At 40.4% G+C, this 19,930-nt stretch overlaps 1 protein-coding gene across 2 annotated transcripts in view; it reads left to right on the top strand.

Moving 5' to 3' along the window:
• wdr36 (WD repeat domain 36) overlaps positions 1 to 19,930 on the top strand; it is an 88,553-nt gene that overhangs the window by 2,880 nt on the left and 65,743 nt on the right. For both annotated transcript variants that reach the window (XM_048527856.2, XM_059644698.1), the window contains exons 2-7: positions 5,237 to 5,264; positions 8,239 to 8,339; positions 12,057 to 12,174; positions 15,047 to 15,179; positions 16,851 to 16,905; positions 19,791 to 19,923. In XM_048527856.2, the coding sequence (XP_048383813.2) occupies positions 5,237 to 5,264; positions 8,239 to 8,339; positions 12,057 to 12,174; positions 15,047 to 15,179; positions 16,851 to 16,905; positions 19,791 to 19,923 (568 nt within the window). The remainder of the gene's footprint in view (positions 1 to 5,236; positions 5,265 to 8,238; positions 8,340 to 12,056; positions 12,175 to 15,046; positions 15,180 to 16,850; positions 16,906 to 19,790; positions 19,924 to 19,930) is intronic.

Genomic DNA, 19,930 nt, shown 5'->3' with positions numbered 1-19,930 from the left:
ATAAATAGGGAGAGGGGGGGAGGTGGACCGAAGATGGAGAGTAAAGAAGATAGGTGGAGAGAGTATAGGTGGGGAGGTAGGGAGGGGATAGGTCAGTCCAGGGAAGACGGACAGGTCAAGGAGGTGGGATGAGGTTAGTAGGTAGATGGGGGTGCGGCTTGGGGTGGGAGGAAGGGATGGGTGAGAGGAAGAACCGGTTAGGGAGGCAGAGACAGGTTGGACTGGTTTTGGGATGCAGTGGGTGGGGGGGGAAGAGCTGGGCTGGTTGTGTGGTGCAGTGGAGGGAGGGGACGAACTGGGCTGGTTTAGGGATGCAGTAGGGGAAGGGGAGATTTTGAAACTGGTGAAGTCCACATTGATACCATATGGCTGCAGGGTTCCCAAGCGGAATATGAGTTGCTGTTCCTGCAATCTTCGGGTGGCATCATTGTGGCAGTGCAGGAGGCCCATGATGGACATGTCATCTAGAGAATGGGAGGGGGAGTGGAAATGGTTTGCGACTGGGAGGTGCAGTTGTTTGTTGCGAACTGAGCGGAGGTGTTCTGCAAAGCGGTCTCCAAGCCTCCGTTGAGAAGTCATGATGCGTTTTTAGTTTATGATGCTGGTCACCATAAAGATTAAAATATCTCACCACTAGTAAAAACAGGCCAAACTGTACCTGCATAAAGTGGTCATGGGATTTTAACAAATTTATTTGGACACTTGAAGGAAATCCCTGCCTAATGGCATTGAGAATCTAGCTACAACAAATGGGCTACAGTGGTTCGAGAATACAACTCGCTACCACTTGCTCAAGCACAACTAGGGACAAGCAGTTAAAAAAAAAAGAGCTGGCCAGCCGGTGATGCCCCATGTCCCACAAGTGAATGGGAGAACAAAAGCTCAGTGAACACCTATCATGTGAATGACATCGCTCCTCCTTGTATGTCAAGAACCGCTTTCCATATCTCCAATTTGAACGTTCATGGCCAGGCTAGTTTCTTTTATGTATGGGTATCTAGAGATATGGAACAAGTGCAGATTAATTGGAGTTATTGATGAGCCATGATCATAATTGCCTGTTGGAGTAGTCCTGCTGTTGATCCAGCTGTTTGTATGATGGATCTGAGATGCTACCTTTGATTCTTGTACTGGTAATGAAGAAAAAGCAAACTTGCAAGTGCAGACAGTGCCTTTGACAACTTCAGGTTACAAAGAAGGCAGTCAAAACATCACTATTCTGAGGATTATGGCAAGAAATTTGCTTGCAGAATTAAATAAATAGTTATTTGATCTGGCAGTGCTCTGACAAACTGGCTGAGAATGAACATAGAACATGCTACCATCTGGCATGTGCCTTAATGATATGCACTTCATTAATCTCAGAGCTGTGTGGTTACTAAAAAGGAGAACCTTTTCTTGATAATTAAGTGATGAACATAGAGGTTGAACAGTAGAGAATTTGACAGTTTTGTGTGTTGCTGAGAAAATATAGATTTATTTGAGTAAGAAGGCAGTCATAAGTGAGTGTAAGTAGTAATTTGGATGCATAAGTACCTTTAGGGTAAACAAGTGCTTCATAGGAATATTAGGGGAAAAATTGTTAATGTGACATATAAGGAGACATTAGAGCAAATGAAAAAAAGTTTTTGATTAATAAGAAGGGTTTTTAATGGGCATCTTAAAGGAGGTGGATGAGGGAACAGTGTGGGAGAGATTGAATTTAGAGCTTGGGACTCTGGCAGCTTAATGTGCACTTGTCTTTAGAGCAATTAAAATCAAGATTTCTATAAGCTAGAATTAAAGGAATGCAGAAAACTTGGAGGAGTGTGCTAGTGGAGATTAGAGGTATTGGGGGTAGAAATTTGAAAATCAGGATGAGAATTTTAAAATTGAGACATTGAAAGGCCAAGTGGCATGGAGTTTAACCGTCAGATACTTTTTGGCCTCAAATCATACTGGAGTTAAAACAAAGTTGTCATGTTTGGTTTTGTTAAATTTTAGTGATAAGTGCATTATGGGATGCAGGCCCAAGAAATAACTGAAGCTTAGAATCATGCAACATTTTGAGGGAAATTTATGCAAGATTTTGAGGCTCTCAAAATCTTGAATTCCATTATGGAAACACATTTACTCTGTTTGTTGACTACTGCAGCTTTTGGGGATGATGCATAAATGGTATTGGAGGTGACGATAATAGACACGTCAGGTAGATGGCCTGCCTATGACAGTGAGTTAAAGAAAATGAAGTTTCCATTTAAGGACACGTTTAACATCCTTAAAATATCTTGAGGTACTTCACAACCAATGAATTACTGTTATGTAGACAAAAACAACCACGAAATCCTGCGAACAAGAAAAGTTAAGCAGTTCAATACTTGACTTTGAATCATTCTGTGCAATCTTTTGCTTTCTACTTAAAAAGATGTGAATGAAATATTAAATCAAGACCCCGTGTTGTCATCTCTGACAATTCTGCACTATGAGCGGTTAGTTTGCTCACTTGGCTGGATTGTGATTGGTTTGTGATGCACGCTAACCCTAACAGTGCAGTTTGGTTATCACACTGGCTGAGGTTACCATGAAAGTCCTGCCTTCTCAACCTCACCTTTGCCTGAGGCATGGTGGCCCTCAGGCTGAAACTCACCACCAGTCATGTCTTTCTAATGCGAAAGCTGCCCTATAGACCTCTGGAGATAATGGCAACTGCAGATGCTGGAGAATCCAAGATAACGAAGTGTGAAGCTGGATGAACACAGCAGGCCGGGCAGCATCTCAGGAGCACAAAAGCTCGCCCTCCCCTACTGCATCCCAAAACCAGCCCAGCTCATTCCGTTCCCCCCACTGCATCACGAAACCAGCCCAGCTCGTCCCCGTCCCCCTAACCTGTTCTCCCTCTCACCTGTCCCCTCCTCCCACCTCAAGCCGCACCTCCATTTCCCACCTACCAACCTCACCCCGCCTCCTTGACCTGTCCGTCCTCCCCGGACTGATCTATCCCCTCCCCACCTATACTCTCCTCTCCACCTACCTTCTCCTCTAACCATCTTCGGTCCGCCTCCCCCTCTCTCCCTATTTATTTCAGATCCCTCTCCCCATCCCCCTCTCTGATGAAGGGTCTAGGCCCGAAACGTCAGCTTTTGTGCTCCTGAGATGCTGCTTGGCCTGCTGTATTCATCCAGCTTCACACTTTGTTATCTATAGACCTCTGGAAACTGGTGACTTTACCTTTTATTGATGCTGCTCTGAGTTCAGCTTAAATGATAATGCTCGAGTTACAGAAGAGGAAAATGGGCTATCATCAAGATAGGAAATATGCCAGTCGGCTTTGGTAATTCTGAGTGTGTTGAATTGGCAGACATGTTCCGTGTTGTCAGCGATTTCACGAAGGCAACTATAAACAATGTATATGGGATTTTATAGTTGAGGATAGTCAATAAAGGATTTCAGATCTCCTAACTATCTGTAAAGGATGTTGATGTAGTCTTTACACAATTAACAGCTGTTTTGTGGTTAAATTTCGAAGCTTTTTAAAATTGATCTCAATCTACTGTGGTGGAATTTGAGTGTAAGTCCCTACGGTATTACCTGTTTATCATGATTAGAGCACTGCATCATCACCTTCGCCCATGTTTGTGTTTTCAGTTGTAAAATGTTGAATGTTCCAATGGGTAATTTATATCAGAAACAGAAATAATTAGCTAACAAAAATTATGACTGCAGGAAATGAGCTTTGTGTTTGGAAGGTGAGCACTCTAAACAGAACTTTTTAAATATATACAGTTGTGCTATGGCTAGCTTGCTGGACTGCTAATACAGTGAATGAGAATTCATTTCTTACTACTGCACTTTAAGATTTTGAATTCATAACAACACTAATAGGATCAAAAGTAGGCCAGATGAATTCAGTTCAAAAAATCTGACCCTGAAAAGCCAGTGGTTGTACCATGAACAAGTCTGACACCAATAATGTCCTGGGTGGCACCATTTACTAAAAATAGAGCCACAGCACAGAGAAAGGCCCTTTGGCCCATGGAGTCTGTGCCAGTCAAAAAAATAAACTACCTAACTATCCTAGTCCCATTTCCCAGCACCTGGACCATAGCCTTCTATATGCTCTGGCATCGTAAGTAATCACCTAAATACTTATTAACTGTTAATGGGGGTTTTTGTCTCAACAACTGTGACTTCCAGATTCCCAACATTCCCTATAAATCTCCTGCTCTTTACCTTGAATCTATGCCCACAGTCATTGATCTCTCCAACAAGCAGAAAAGTTCTTTCCAGTCGATCTAGTCTATACTGCTTATACTTTTATTCATCTCAATCATGACTGTCTCTGTCTCTTCTCCTCCAAAAAAACTAACCCCAGTCTTTGTGAGCATGTGGTTCCCCGTTGATAGAGATAGACCAGCTTCTACCAAGCGAAACATTCTGGGAAGGATCTCCAATTATCACAAAATACTAAACTGTCTTCTGCACACCCAAGCCAACACTGAGATTGACCACAGTACTGCATCCACCAGAGATTCCAGAGCTTTCAGCCTGTAGCTGGGATTGTGAGAGACAGGAAGAGAAGGAAAGTATTATAATCTAACACCCACAGGGTCTGCATTCCACCTACATTACTGGTTAAAGGAGAGAGTTTATAAACAATCGCCAGCACAATTCCAGTGTGTCTACTGAGGAATCAGCACCTGGGTATTTTGTAACCAGTAGTTCACCTCATGATGTGTCAAACTTTACCAGCACTTACATAGTACAAGTGAAAACAGTGATAGAGGACTCTACCTGACTAGATGGGTGATTTCAACTCCAGCAACACTTGAAGACCAATACCATCTGGGATGAAGGAATCTGCTTAATTGCATTCCATTCATCAGCACGGCATAGCCACAGGATACACTAAAGCAATCTGACAAAGCTTCTTTGGCAGCATCTTCCAAACCTGTAACTTGCATCGCTTTGAAGGATACAGGCAACAGATACACAGAATCACAATCACTGCCAAATTTGTCTTCTGGTCATTGGCTTGGACGGTGTTGTCGTTTGTTGTTTGATCAAAATTGTGCAGCATCCTGTGAACAGCATTAAGGGGGCCATTTGCTGCATGAACTGTATAGTTTTGTTTGTACAGGATAAATTTATTTTGAAATTCTTTGTCACGTATCATCAGCATTGATCATGTAACTTGTATGTTAGCATGTAGAAATCAGGAATAAGCTAACCACTAAAGTAAAATTTTGTTGTTCAACAGGTGAAAAAACTTGGGATTGTTGCAGTTAGTAAGTATACAAATATCTATTCCTATTCTGAAAATTTGAATTGTTTGTACTTTAGAAAATAAGTCTCCATTTTTATTTTGAGAAATACATTTCAGGCTCATTTTTCATGATAATGTGTATTTAAATACAAGATGAGAAGTATCCTGTAGGCTTAAGAGCACGTTGAAACATTTCAAGCACCCAGAAAAAGCAGTGTGTATGATCTATAAGGTGCATTGCAGATTTGCCAGAGTTCCTTTATATAGCACCTTCCAAATGCATGACCATTAACATCTCGAAGAACAAGAGCAACAAATATATGGAAGCAACACGACCTGCAAATTCCTGGCTAAGCCATGCATTATCCTGAGTTGGAAATCTATCACTGTTACTTCAGTAATGCTGGGTCAAAATCCTGGAACTCCCTCCCTGATGGCATTGTGGCTGTACATACAACGCATGGTCTGAAGTGGTTTAATAAAATAGTTCACCATCACCTTCTCAAAGGCAACTAGGGTGGGTAATAAATGCTGGCCCAGCCAGCAATGCTCTTACCCATGAATAAACAAAAGAAGCCTACAAAACATTGTTTTGAAACAGCTTAAAAATAAGTGCAGACTATTTTAAGAAATATAGTTTACTGCTCTTTGTTAACAGTAACTTGACTGTGGGTCAGGATGTGGGGAAACAATAAATCATGATCGTCATAGTCTTCTGGAACTTGTTTGCATTTGGTGGGTTTCTTCACATTACAGACCACCAAATTTGTCAGTTTAACCAGTTTTTGTGGTTGCTTATACTCTGCACGTTTAGTTTAGGATTATGCAGCCTTCGTGCTGATGGTTTAGTATTGAATTAGTATATCTTTCATACCCTGAAGTGGAAGATTGCAAATTGTTAGAAGATCTTTGAAGTTATTTGTAAAGAATACAGCATGACTGCTAATTGCTTGCCACGCCTCCTCTCTTCTGCTCCTTCCCCTCCGCCCCCACTTTCTCACTCCTCTCTCTCTCTCCTCTCCTCCTCTCATAGCTGTTGTTTATACATGTGTCTTCAACAGCTCATTAGGGAACTGTAACTGAAAAGGTATCAGTTCTTTTCATTGGGGGTTGGTTAGCTTAGTTGACTGGACGACTGGTTTGTGATGCAGAGTGATTCAAATAGCGCAGGTTCAACTCAGGCACCACAGAGGTCTCAGTGATGGTATTGCCTTTTCTCCTGAGATACGGTAACCTTCAGCCTGATAAGAGAGCAGCCTTGGGTCCCCTGGGACTTTGTCGTGAATTGTGCCATTAAAGTCACTCTAAAGCATAAAATTCCTAGCATGTGGAAGCGGGCCATTCAGCCCACTGAGTCCACACCCACTCGCCAAAGAGTGTCCCATCTAGTCCCACACCATCCCTGTAACTCTACATTTCCCATGACTAATCCACCTAGCCAGCATACTATGGGCAATTTGGGATGGTCAATCCACCTAATCTGCACATCTTTGGACTGTGTGAGGAAACCAGGGAACCCGGAGGAAACTCACGCAGGTACGGGGAGAATGTTCAAACTCCACACAGGTGGTTGCATGAGACTGGAATTCAACCTGGGTCTCCGGCACTGTGAGGCAGCCTAGCTAACCACTGAGCTGCCCTGCGACTTTGCCTATATTCTTTTCAGTGTCAGCTGTAAGTTATGTCTTTGTTTTTCTCTGAAGGCTTTCTACATTTTAATTATTGTACTTGCTGTGAACTTGAGGCATTTATCACACCTTTCCCTAAAGGAATCATGCTTCAGCTGTTTTTTACTTTGTTAATCAGTGTGTCCACTTTTGGAATCCCAAAGGTACTTCAGTTTTTGAAGACAGTCATTTCATAATGGGCTAAGTGAGACAAGTGCATCCCGATTAGATATTACATGCCAGTTCAATTACGACAATCTAGATAGATCCTTCCCTGGCATTTCAGAGAGGAATTAGTTGTGCTGTCATTTTGTGCCAAGGAAAAGTGTTTCAAAGTTGAGTCATCTTTTGGTAAACTTATTGTTTTCATAGAAGTGGTATATTTGGTGATTATACAGATGACTCTGGAACCTTATGGGTAACCATCATGTCTCACATTCCCTGTTGAAGAATATTCTAGTTTGAGAGGGCATAAACCTTTTGTCAGGTGGCAATGTACCCAAGAGTGCAAGGTATTGCAAATGACAGTCATTTTTTCGTTGACATCTCCAACAGCTGCATAATAGCATTAGAAATGTAAGGACTTTCAATCCGTTGATGTTTGGATTCTGTTACATGTTAGGAACTTCATTTCAGTCAAAGCTTGAGGTAAAAGTAGAAGGTGCTGGAAATGCCAGCAGGTCAGGCAGCATTGATGAAAAGAATAAATTACCATGTTCTGGATATGGACCTTGCAGCAAAATTAGCAAATATTTCAGATGAGCAACATTTAAAATTATGGGAGGATAAAAATTTAACAATGCATTGTGAGAACAAATTATTTGGAATCAATTGAGTAACCGTGTATTTGTTTTGGTTTTTGATAAACTTGCATTTGATAGTAGAAAAATAAGTTCCAGTATAAATTATTTAACCCTCTTCAACCACTATGTGCTAAACTCCGAAACTCCTTCCTTAATGCCTTCTCCACTCCACAACAGGAACCATCTTAAGACATTTTTTGATAATGCTTTCAGTCTCTAACAACTGCTCCTCCTACGCCTGCTCTGTATGCCTATCCATCACCTTGCAAAGCATTATGAAATGTTTATTTTTGTGTAGATGCTATAAAAATACAGGCTACTGTTTTGATGGTTTGTTTTTCTCAATCTGTTTTTGTATTTAGGAAACATTATTTGTAGAAATTGTATAATATTTTACATATAATACATTGAACTATTTTCTCTAAGGAAGTTTGGCATTGCCACATGTGACAAAATAAACTGCCTAATTAAAGAAAACTCAATTCTGATGGCTTTCCAGTTTTAATATTGTAAGCTATCCCTGTAGGTAATGCACTTCCTGAAGACATCACTTGTTTGGCAGCAGACCGAATGCTTGTGTTTGCAGCTCATGGCAACTCAGTCAAAGCATTTGCTAGAAACAAAGAGGTGAGTTTGTTTTTGTTCACTCGCTGACATAATCAAATGTTGAGTTTTTTTTGACACTTTTTAAACTTTGAAATTAACTTTCTAATTTACTAATTTTATCTAATTATGTGCACATGGTGGTATTCTTGCAATTCAAATATCTTCAGTGATAAAGGATAAAAGTAGATAGAACGGAGATACTCAAATTTGATGGCAGACTTCAGAATTTAAAAAGTCACCTGGTACCGGAATGCAATCTAGTTTGCTGTGCAATGATAGGCTGGAGATAGAGGCAGTTACCCTAAATTTTCAATTTTCCTTGGATAAAAGAGTGAGAGGAATGGGGGAAACTATAAATCTGCAATTCCTATTCATAGAATCCCAACAGTGTGGAAGCAGGCCCTTCGGCCCAACAACTCCACTGAGCCACTGTGCTGCCCCATTCAGAAATCTGCAGCTCTTGTCCTTCTGGGTGGTAGAATGAGCTGATTTGGAAAGTGCCTCTGCAGAGTTTTGGTGAGTCACTGTAGTGTGTCTTGTAGATGGTATACACTGCTGCCATTGTGCATTGGAGGTGAATGGAATGATTGGATGGGGAGCTAGTCAAGTGGGCTGCTTTGTTCTGGCTGGTGTTAAGCTTTTTGAACGTTGTTGAAGTTGCAGTCATCCAAATAATGGAAAGTATTTCATCGCACCCCTAACTTTCAGTGTGTCGATAAAGGAAGGACAAAATTATTACTTGCTGCAAAATACCTAGCCTTGGGCTTTTTATAACTTCAATATTTGTATGGCTGGTTCAGTTCAGTTTCTGGTTGGCTATAACTCCCAGGATGTTGACAATGGGGGATTCAGTGGTGGTGATGCAATTCAGTGTCATGTGGTAAGGGTTAGAATCGCTCTCTTGTTACCCACGCTTGTGTGAAAGTTACTTGGCATTTGTCAACCCAAACCTGGATAATGTTCATAAGTCACAAAATATGGACAGAGATTATTTCAGTATCTGAGAAGTAGCTAATAGTGCTGAATATTGTACAATCATCAGCAAGCAACTCCACGTATTACCATATGATGGAGGGAAGTTCATTGTTGAAGTTGCCTAAATTGGTTGAGTCAACCACACAATCCTGAGCAACTGTTGCAGTGAAGACCTGGTGTGGAGATGTTTGAGCTCCAACAACTAAACTTTCTGCTAGGTGTGCCATCAAACAGTGGGAAATTTTCCCCTGGATTCCCATTGACTCCAGTTTTGCTCAGGTTCCTTATGCCATATGTTGTTAAGTACAGTCACTCCTACCACAGCCCTGAAATTCAACTCTTTCGCTCATGTTTGGACCAAGGGTGATATCAGTAACTGAGTGTTTGTGAGCAGATTATTCCTCTGCACGTACCCCTTGATAGCACTGTCAAAGTCCTGCTAACATCATTTGCTGATAATCAGGAGTGACTAATGGAATGCTAATTGGTCATGTTGGATCTGTGTGCACAGGACATACCTGGGCAGTTTTTATTGCTAGATGTTTTAACAGTACTGAAACAGCTGGCTGAGGGTTATGGACAGTGCTGGAGTGCGAGTCTTTAGCTCTTTTTCCAGAATGTTGTCAGGTTCTGCAGCCACTGCATACTTGGAGTCTTCTACCTGTTCTTGATACTGTGCAAGTGAATCAAATTGTTTGAAAACAGACATCTGTGAAATAGGGGACCTCAGGAGGGGACCTAGATGGATTATCCACTTGACACTTCAATCTGATGACAGATACAATTTACCTCTTTCACTATATTGGGTTCCCTCGTTGTAGAGAAGGGGGATGTTTTTGGAACTTCTAATTGTCCATAGCTATTCATGATATGGTGACAGAACTGCAGTTTAGTTTTGATCTGTTTGTAGTGGGATTGCTTTGCTGTTTTGGTTGCACGCTACTTCTGTTGTTTGTCCTGCAAGTAGTTCTGTGTTGTAATTTCACCTGGTTTACACGTCACTTTTTGAAACTTTTGCTGCTCTTAACATACAGTGCTGCACTCTGTTAGCCAGGATTGAACTGTTGGGCATGATAGTGGGGATGTGTGACTGAGGTTACAGATTGATGCCAAAATATATATTTTTAATACAGTTGAAATTTTAAGATTTAGTGGATGAAAAATCAATACAGGTATTTCTCCTGTAATGCGATAGTTGCATCCTTGTGTGACCTCACGCTAAACAAAAATCATGCTATAGAAACCGCGTTATAGGGAAATCTCTATAGAAAATTGCTATACTGTACAGTAGAAAGTTCACATTATCCAAATAGCATTCATTATTCATCAATCACGTTACAGTCAATCCGCATTAACAAAACACGAGTTATGACAGAAATACCTTTATCCATTTTCTCACTTCCAGTATTGCCATACAGAACAATTAAATGGATTTAACTTGGGAAAACATGTTACAGATACAGGCCTAGTATAAATGGCCTTGTCTCGGGTTGCTTCTTGGTATTTGCTCAAGAACAAATGAACGCATATGCTACAAATGTGAAATAAAAACAGCATAATGTTGGAATTAGTCTGGTCCAACAGTAATTGGGCATTCTGCTGCTGCTGATGACTGACAGTGCCCCAGGAATTCCCAGTTATGAGTTGTTTGATCTGTACGAAGTCTGTCTTGTTTAAAACAGTGGTAGTGCCACGTAGCACAAAGGAGGGTGTGCGCAGACTGAAGACAGGATCTACTCCACAAGATCTTTCCATCGGTCGCTCCTACCTTTGCTGTTGTCAATGAGTCAACGACAGATTGGTGAGAATGAGGCCAAGCAGATTTGCTAATCTTGTTAGTTTCCTCACCACCTGCTGCAGACCTAATTTATCAATAATGTCCTTTTATGACTTGACCAGCTGTGTCAGTTGTGGTGCTGTTGAGCTACCTTTGGACATTGAATTCCTCCACCCAGAATATTTCTGTTCTTTTCCTAAGTCTGTACTGAAAATTTGTCATGGCTCTGTCTTTTTCCAGTTCAGTTGAATAGTTATCCCATCTGAAAACCGTATCTTCTTTTCTTGGCCAAATACTGTCAGACCAGAGTAGTTCCAACATTTACTGTTTTTACTTCACATTTGTAGTACCTGTGATACGTTGTTCTGAGTGAATATCCAGTAGCAACCAGAGATAAGACCATTTTTATCAGACCTCTATCCATAACGTGTATTCCCAAATTCTGTTTCTTTTTTTGTATGGCAATATGGAAAGTGAGGAATTAGAGAAATAGATTCATCCAATGAATCTTAAATTTTCAACTGATGCCGAAGATTTTTTAATATTTGGTTAATAAAGTTTATATTCTGTCAGTAAATAAGTGCACAAATTGGTAATGTACATAATATGGAATCCAAGAAGAGATTACATAAACTGGAGTCAAATTCCTTGAAATTTACAAAGTTAACAGGTGATTAGATCAGTGGCTTTGAGACAAAGAACACTTTTTTTCTCCATATGTGCATATTTCTGATAGATCAAGAGTCTTAGATTAGGGTGCAAATTTTAAAAAAAACAAGTTTTCAGGACTGTCAGAAATGAATAGCAGGACAGGCTCTTGATGCGACATGATCTCTTTTTGTTCTGATATGTGTATATACTAAATTTCCCTTCGATTCTTCAGTGTCATTGTAATTCATTCATTTAACTTGTTGGTGCAATGCTTTTTTCAGTTTATCAGCAGTATTTGTTTTCTCTAACCAACCATGTTTTATCCTTAATTTTAGATTGTGCACTCATATAAAGGACATAATTCAGAGGTCCACCTCCTGTTGCCATTTGGTGATCATGTGATTTCAGTGGATCGTGATGACAAGCTCATAGTTTGGGATGTGCAATCAGAGGGTAAGTTTATAAGATGATGTAATGTTTGTTCCTGTACAACTACAATTTAATCTCTTCAAACAATACTTTCCTACATTATAAGAAAGTGTTGAGATTATCAATTTAACGGGATAAAAGATAACATACCATTGCATCATTAAGATTTATACTACTAGTTTGTTTTCAATGCTTTTTGGTTCTTAACCTTGTATGCCTGAAATTGGTGACGCCCCTATAACTCTCACTTTCTCATATTGTATTCCCTTTACTATTTCTTTGCCTACACTCCTGTCTAGTCTAAGTCCTGTGTCTTCCCCGCTTTTTCAGCACTAACTGTCCTGTCACCTTTCTTTGTGTCATATGCAAATTTAGCAACAATGCCCTCTGTTCCTTTGTCCAAATTATGCCTGGACATAGAACTTAATTTTTCCATGGAGTATTTTACTCAAACCTAAGCATTTAACAGTTGGAAGCAGGAGCATTAGCTGATTTGTCTGCGCCCCAGGACTCCGGCAATAATTGTAGTACCCTTTAGCTGCATCAGCAATCATTGCATAAATTTGTGTAAATTTAGATTTAGCTCAATAGAATGGAAGAACGCAGCAGGCCAGGCAGCTTGAAGAAAGATAATACGTGAAACATTGATTTCTCCTTTCCTCCAGCTGCTACTTGGCTTGCTGTGTTCTTCCACCCTCCTGTTTATCTACCTTCATTCCAGCATCTGCAGGTGTTTTTTGTCTCTAACTAAGCTAAATGGATGCTTGAGCCTGATACTTTTTCTGCTCTGTAAGATTCAATGTTGTTGAATGTGGTGCTTTTGAGCTTTGGGTGATGTGGACTTTATTGTGTAAGCGCCACCTTAAAGTATTTCATAGAACATAGAACGGTACAGGCCCTTCGGCCCATGATGATGTGCTGAATTTTTGCCCTAAACCTAAGGCCTATTTAACCTCCACCCCTACCTTATACTATTATCCATATGCCTATCTAATAGCCACTTAAATGCCCCTAATGAGGCCAACTCTACTACCCTCCCCGGCAATGCATTCCATGCCCCTACCACTCCCTGAGTAAAGAACCTACCTCTGACGTCTCCCCTACACTCACTTTAAAACTGTGCCCCCATGTAATAGCTACCTCCACCCTTGGGAAAAAGTCTCTGGCTGTCTTCTCTATCTATACCTTTGATCATTTTCTACACCTCTTTCAATTCACCTCTCATCCTTCGTCATTCTAAAGAGAAATGCCCTAGCTCTCTCAACCTTTCCTCGTAAGACCTTCCCTCCATTCCAGGCAACATCCTGGTTAAATCTCCTCTGCACCTTTTCCAGCACTTCCATGTCTTTCCAGTAATGAAGCGACCAAAACTGGACACAGTACTCCAGATGTGGCTGAACCAGGGTTTTGTTTAGTTGGGGCATAACTTCACAGCTCTTGAACTCAGTCCCTCTATTAATGAAAGCTAACACACCATACGCTTTAACAACTCTGTCCACCTGGGTGGCAGCTTTCAGGGAACTACGACCAGGTCCCTTGAATACCAAAGAAAAGTATTCTTCAAGGACCCTTCCTATCTCTTTAGGCTGTGTGCACAATTTCCCTTTACAATCCTTGATCGGCCCTACCCTTTCTCTTGTCATTCTCTTATTCCTCCTCACATACATGTAAAATGCCTTGGAGTTTTCCTTGATCCTATCTGCCAAGGTTTTCTCATGCCTCTAATAGCTCTCCTAAGCCCTTTCTTCAGCTCCTTCCTGGATAACTTGTATCCCTCTTGAGCCTTTTCCGATCTTCTATAAGCATCCTTCTTCCTCCTAACTAGTCATTTGACATCTCTCAAGAACCAAGGCTCCCTCACTCAACCATATCTTCTCTGCCTGCTCGGGACAAACATAGCCATCACACGCAGTATACATTTCTTAAACAATCTCCACATTTCAACAGTGCTCTTCCTTGACAGCATCTGTTCCCATTTTATGTTACCCAGTTCTTGCCTAACAGAATTATAATTACCGTTCCCCCAAATATAAAACTTACCCTGCTGTATGTACCTATCCTTTACCGTGACTGTTATAAAAGTAACAGAGTAATGATCGCTACCACCAAAATGCTCTCCTACCAACAGGCCTAACATTTGGCCTGGTTCTTTGCCAAGTACCAAACCTAAAGTGGTCTCTTCTCATGTTGGTCAATCGACGTACTGTGTTAGGAGTCCTTCCTGAATGCACTGGACAAAATCAGCTCCATTTAAACTATTACAACTCAAAAATTTCCAATCAATATTTGGAAAGTTGAAGTCACCCATGACTACAACCCTATGACTTCTGCACCTTTCCAGTGTCCGCCTCCCAATCTGCTGCTGCTCTTCTTTGCTGCCATTTGGGCGTCTATTTTAATAAAAAAAACACCCAACAAAGTGACTGCCCCTTTCTTGTTCCTGACCTCAACCCAAACTGCCTCTAGATGTATCATTCTCGAACTGCCTTTCAGTAGCTGCTATACTGGCCCTGACTAGCAAAGCCACTCCCCTGCCTCTTTTACCACCCTCCCTATTTCTTTTAAAGCATCTAAATCCCGACACTTCCAACAACCATTCCTGTCCCTGATACGTTCATAGATTAAAATTCTGTAAAAGTACTCTGATAATGTGTAGCTATTGTCATGCAGAAAAGGTATAATACAAAGATGTTTTAAAAAGAAATTGACAAGTCTTATGATATTTATGGTAGCTTCAGTCCTGGATTCAATGTGATAGGCTTGGTGAGAAAATGCAGGTACCGCCATACTCTTTAAGGAGCACTTGCCTTTGTAAAAATACCATTATTTGATGACAGAAATGTTTGCTTAGTAAGTATATGTTGCTTTTGCCTAATATTTGATTATTTATTTACAGAGGAGTATCTTCAATTGAATTTTGACAAAATCATGTTTGCAATTTCTGCTCTTTTGCACCCAAGTACATATATCAACAAAATTCTACTTGGCAGCCAACAAGGGAGTCTTCAGCTATGGAATATCAAGTCCAAGTCAGTTCAACGTTAATAGTTTCTTTACAAAATAATTTAAGTATTAAGGATTTTGCTTCATAAAATTCAATTAAAATAAAAAACAGTTTAAGATCAAAAACTAGGTTTAATCCAAATATTTTACCTTTATTATTTATTAAGGGTAGTGATTGGGATTTCACTGTCAAAAGAATCATGCTGTAGCTCTGGTTTTTGACATTGTTTTATTTAACACTAGGTGCAATTCTGTATTCCTTGTGCAGGGGATTTGTAGTATATTGTGTTGTCTTCAGCTCTCTTATGCTGGTTGCTCTTTGTGGAGTTTGGCAACTCTAATGTGCATGATAGTTCATTATATGTAAAACTGTAGCCCAATTTCCTGGGCATTACATGCTACGTCATTTACAGAAGATATAACATGTAGTCTGTTTTTCAAATAGAAGGGAAATCTTGAGCTGTGTATCTCTTACTGCTTTTGTTAGTTTTCTATCCCTGCTTTGATGTGATAGGGCCTGAGCATAAAGCTGACAGTATTATATATCACTTCTTCAGTTGCAAAGCAGGGTGGTCTGGTGGCTGTGGGAAGCCCTGCTGTCTCACAGCGCCAGGGACCCAGGTTCGATGCCAGCCTTGGGCAACCGTTTGTGTCGAGTTTCCACATATTCACCATACCTGTGTGAGTTTCCTCCATGTGCTCTGCTTTTCTTTCACAGTTCAAAGATTTGCAAGTTCGGTGGATTGGCCATGGTAAATTGCCCATTGTGTCCGGGGATGTACAGGCTAAGATGATTAGTCATGGGAAGTGCAAGGGTATAGAGTAGAGGATTGGTTCTGATTGGGCTGCTTTTTGGACGGTTGGTGTGGCTGACTAGCCTGGTCCAAATAGCCTCCTTCCACACTAAGGGATTCTATGGTGATTCTATGAATGTCATTTCCTTGAGAGAGATTGCATGTTTGGGGGCAGGTGATGATTACAATTGATAGTAATCACCACCACCCTGTGGTTGTTCAAAATAATCAACCACTATCCATTCGTTCTGTTTAAAACTTTGTGAGTAAACATGAGATCCTGGCCGTTATACATAAAGGCATGGAGTTAAATGCAGGAAGTTATAATGTTCATGTAAAATTCTTTTGGGCCACACCTGTAAAAAAACTGTTTTCAATTTTGGACACCACTTTGACAAGAATTTGAAGGCTCTAGAGAAGATGCAGCTAATATTTATAAAAATATTTCCTGTCATGTAACCATTCAGTGAGTCTTTGTGTCAGTTTTATGTAGGGCAGCCTTTTCTAAGAAAAGTAAGCCATTTTTTCTGAAATGTTATAAAATTATATCTGACTGAATGAACTTTACTCTGGTTTATCTTTACTTCTATGAATGCAACATTTTTCAAAGAACATGACTATTCTTATACTTTGCAAATAGCTTGGGATAACTTGTAGTATTCAGTTGAAATTGACCTCTTTTCTAGAAATGTTTTTGATTTACCTCCTTCCAGTACAGGAGACTTTATATGGAATTATTCTGTCATTTTCATTAAATAGAAGAGATGGGTAACAATTCATACGGGAACTATTAATAATATATTTGATTTGAGCTGGTGACAGCTCACAAATGTAAAGGAGAGATTTCCTTTACTGAACATTAGTGTTTTAATGTGATTGACTTTCCTTTTGACCCTATTCTAGCAAACTTTTGTATACATTTCAAGGTTGGGGCTCAGGAGTATCAGCGCTTCAACAGGTCAGTGCAGTGTTTTGTAATGTGCTGCCTACTGTTTTAAGTATTATAGCTTATGTGTTGAAAGCATGATGATGTCAACTTCTAGTTTTTTTTTCACGAGTGAGCATCTGTATAAATGCTTTTTAGCATACAAGTGAATCATTTGTTTCTTATTTTCCAAATAATGCTATAGAAACAGAGGAAATTTAGCTATTAAGTCTCCTTTAACTCTTTGAATAGCTGTGTCAATTAGACCAAGCTTGGACAGTCTTCTAACACCACATATTTTTCTCCTTTCATGTATTAAATCAGTTTCATTTTGAAAGAAACATAAGAACCAGGGGCAGGAGTCAGCAATTCAACCCCAGGAGCCTGCTGTCCCATTTAATGAGATCAGTCATGATCATATTTTGGTGTCAACTCCACTTTCCATAACCCCTCAACCTGTTGCTAATTTAAAAAATCTGCATCTCCTCAAATTTACGCAGCGTCTTGGTGTCCACTGTAACAAGGTCAGGCAGGTGGACCTCGTAGAATGAGTTCCCTGACTGGAGCTTTCAATCTGGTCCAATCAGGGAACCCTGGCTGACAGACAAGAATGGGAGTGTCAGACATCCTGTTCAATCTGAGAGCTGCCCTCTGTGGGAGCTGGATCACTGTCAAGGACTGTCCAAATGGCAGTAAGGGGTGACTTGGTGACAGAATACCAGCCTCTCTGAAGTTATTTCATCAATCACACTCTGTTAGGTTGTTTGGCCATGGTAGATTGCCCGTAGTGTCCAGGGTTGTGCAGGTTATGTGGATTAACCATGGGAATTGCAGGATTACAGGGATTGGCTAGTGAGGTAGGTCTGGGTGGGCAGTTCTTCGAAGGGTCAGTGGTCTCTTTGGGTCAAATGGCCTATCTCTACACTGTAGGGATTTTATTATTCTATATGTGCCAAAATTCCATTTGCCTCCGTTATTACCTGCTGTACCTGCATACTAGTTTTCTGAGATTCATGCGCGAGGTCACCCAAATCCCACTCCATCAAAGCACTCTGAAATTCTTTCCATTTGGATAATAAGTTGCCTTTCTATTCTTACAACAAAAATGGATAACCTAAACTTATCCACCTTAAAATCCATCTGCCAAACTTTGGCTTACACCTAAGCTATTCACATTTGTTTGTAACTTGCTTAAATCTTCATTGCAACTCACTTCCCACCTGTATTAATGCCATCGGCAAATTTGACTATAGTACTTTCTGTCCCTGTATCCAAGTCATTAATATAGACTGTAAATAGTTGGGGTCTGAGAATCAAACCACATGGTACCCCACTACTTGTATCTTGCCAGCCATAAAAAGATGCATTTATCCTGACTTTGTTTTCTGATGGTTAGTCAATCCTCTATCCAAGCTAATAAATTATCCCTAACTTCGTGATCTTAGCTTGTGTATTAGTCTTTTGTGTGACACCTTATTAATGCCTTATGGAGATCCAGATATACTGCATCATAGGATCTCCATTCTCTTGTAACATTTTTGACTAACTTGCCTGAGTTCTTCAAACACGATTTGTGTGAAAGGTACTATTGAACCTGCTTCCCTGACCCTTTCAGAAAGTGAAGTTTTATAAATCCCATATTCTCAAGAAACTGAACTAGCCATTTAAATGCTTTGGCTGCATGAGCAGTGTGAATGCTAGAAATCCTACAGTGAGTAACTCTCCTCCTGCATCCCAATAGCCTGTCCACCTTTGCTAAGGCATAAGACTGGAGTTTGATGGAATACTCTCCACTTGTCTGATTGAGTGAAGCTCTAACAACACTCGAGCTTGACACCATCCAGGGTTTGATTGATGCCATTTTCACACCAACACTGCTCCATCACTGACAAACAGTAGCTTCAGGGTGTTCCAGCTACAGTATGTACTGCACATACTTACCAAGGCTCCTTAGCATCTTCCAAAACCAATGCCATGCAGAAAGACAAGGGTGGCAGATACATGGGAACATCACCACCTGCAAGTTCTACCCCCAAGCTACTCAGCATCCTGATTCTGAAATGTATGACTGTTCCTTCAACATGGGTTAAAATCCTGGAACACCGACCTTGATGATATTGTGAGTCTATGTACAACAAATGGATTGCACTTATTGCTCATCAATAATTGCCCTTGAGAAGGTGGGGGTGAGCCGCCTTCTTGAACTGCTGCAGTATAAATTGCTGATCCTGCTAAGAGTGTGACGACAAGCTTCAACAGAATGCTGCATATTTTCAGCAGTAGTAACATTTTTAGCTCCTTGATTTTAATGTGTAATTTAAGAATTGACTTCCATTTGGGTAAGTTTGCAAAGAGTAAAGAATAAAGAAAGGATACACCTAAAAGAAAAGTACTCCCTACTAACATACTGCCTCTTCATCTATTACTGTTCTAATACTTGAGGAGCATAACTCTATAATTTAGGCCACTAATTTGTGGCTCTCAAAACAAATGCTCAGATTTGTGGTTTTTGGTTTTCAAAATTTAAAACAAAAATCATGTAATAAATGAGATAGGAGCTGCAGGTGCTGGAGAATCTGAGATAGCACGGTGTGAAGCTGGATGAACACAGTGGGCCGAGCTGGAAAGCTTGACGTTTCGTGTCAGGACCATTTTTCAGAATAAATTTCATTTTCTGAAGAAGGGTCCCGACCTGAAACGTCAAGCCTTCCTCCTCTGATGCTGCTTGGCCAGCTGTGTTCATCCAGCTTCACATCGTGTTATCTCATGTAATAAATGAATTTGATTCATTCTGTTATCATAAGTCAGGCACACTTATAGTCCTTTTAGAAAATTTTACTTTTTAAGTGATAAAGTCGCAATTGTCGTTGTACGAAGGTTTTGATTTCCATGTTTTCATCTGCTTTTTTTTTGTTTAGGCACCAGCTGTGGATGTAGTTGCCATCGGCCTCCTATCTGGTCAGATAATTATCCATAATTTGAAATATGATGAGATGTTGATGAAATTCCAACAAGATTGGGGACCAATCACGGCAATCTCATTTCGTACAGGTAATTG

Source organism: Stegostoma tigrinum, chromosome 3 (assembly GCF_030684315.1).
Source record: "Stegostoma tigrinum isolate sSteTig4 chromosome 3, sSteTig4.hap1, whole genome shotgun sequence".
NCBI lineage: Eukaryota > Metazoa > Chordata > Chondrichthyes > Orectolobiformes > Stegostomatidae > Stegostoma > Stegostoma tigrinum.
This window is presented reverse-complemented; position numbering and strand designations above follow the sequence as displayed.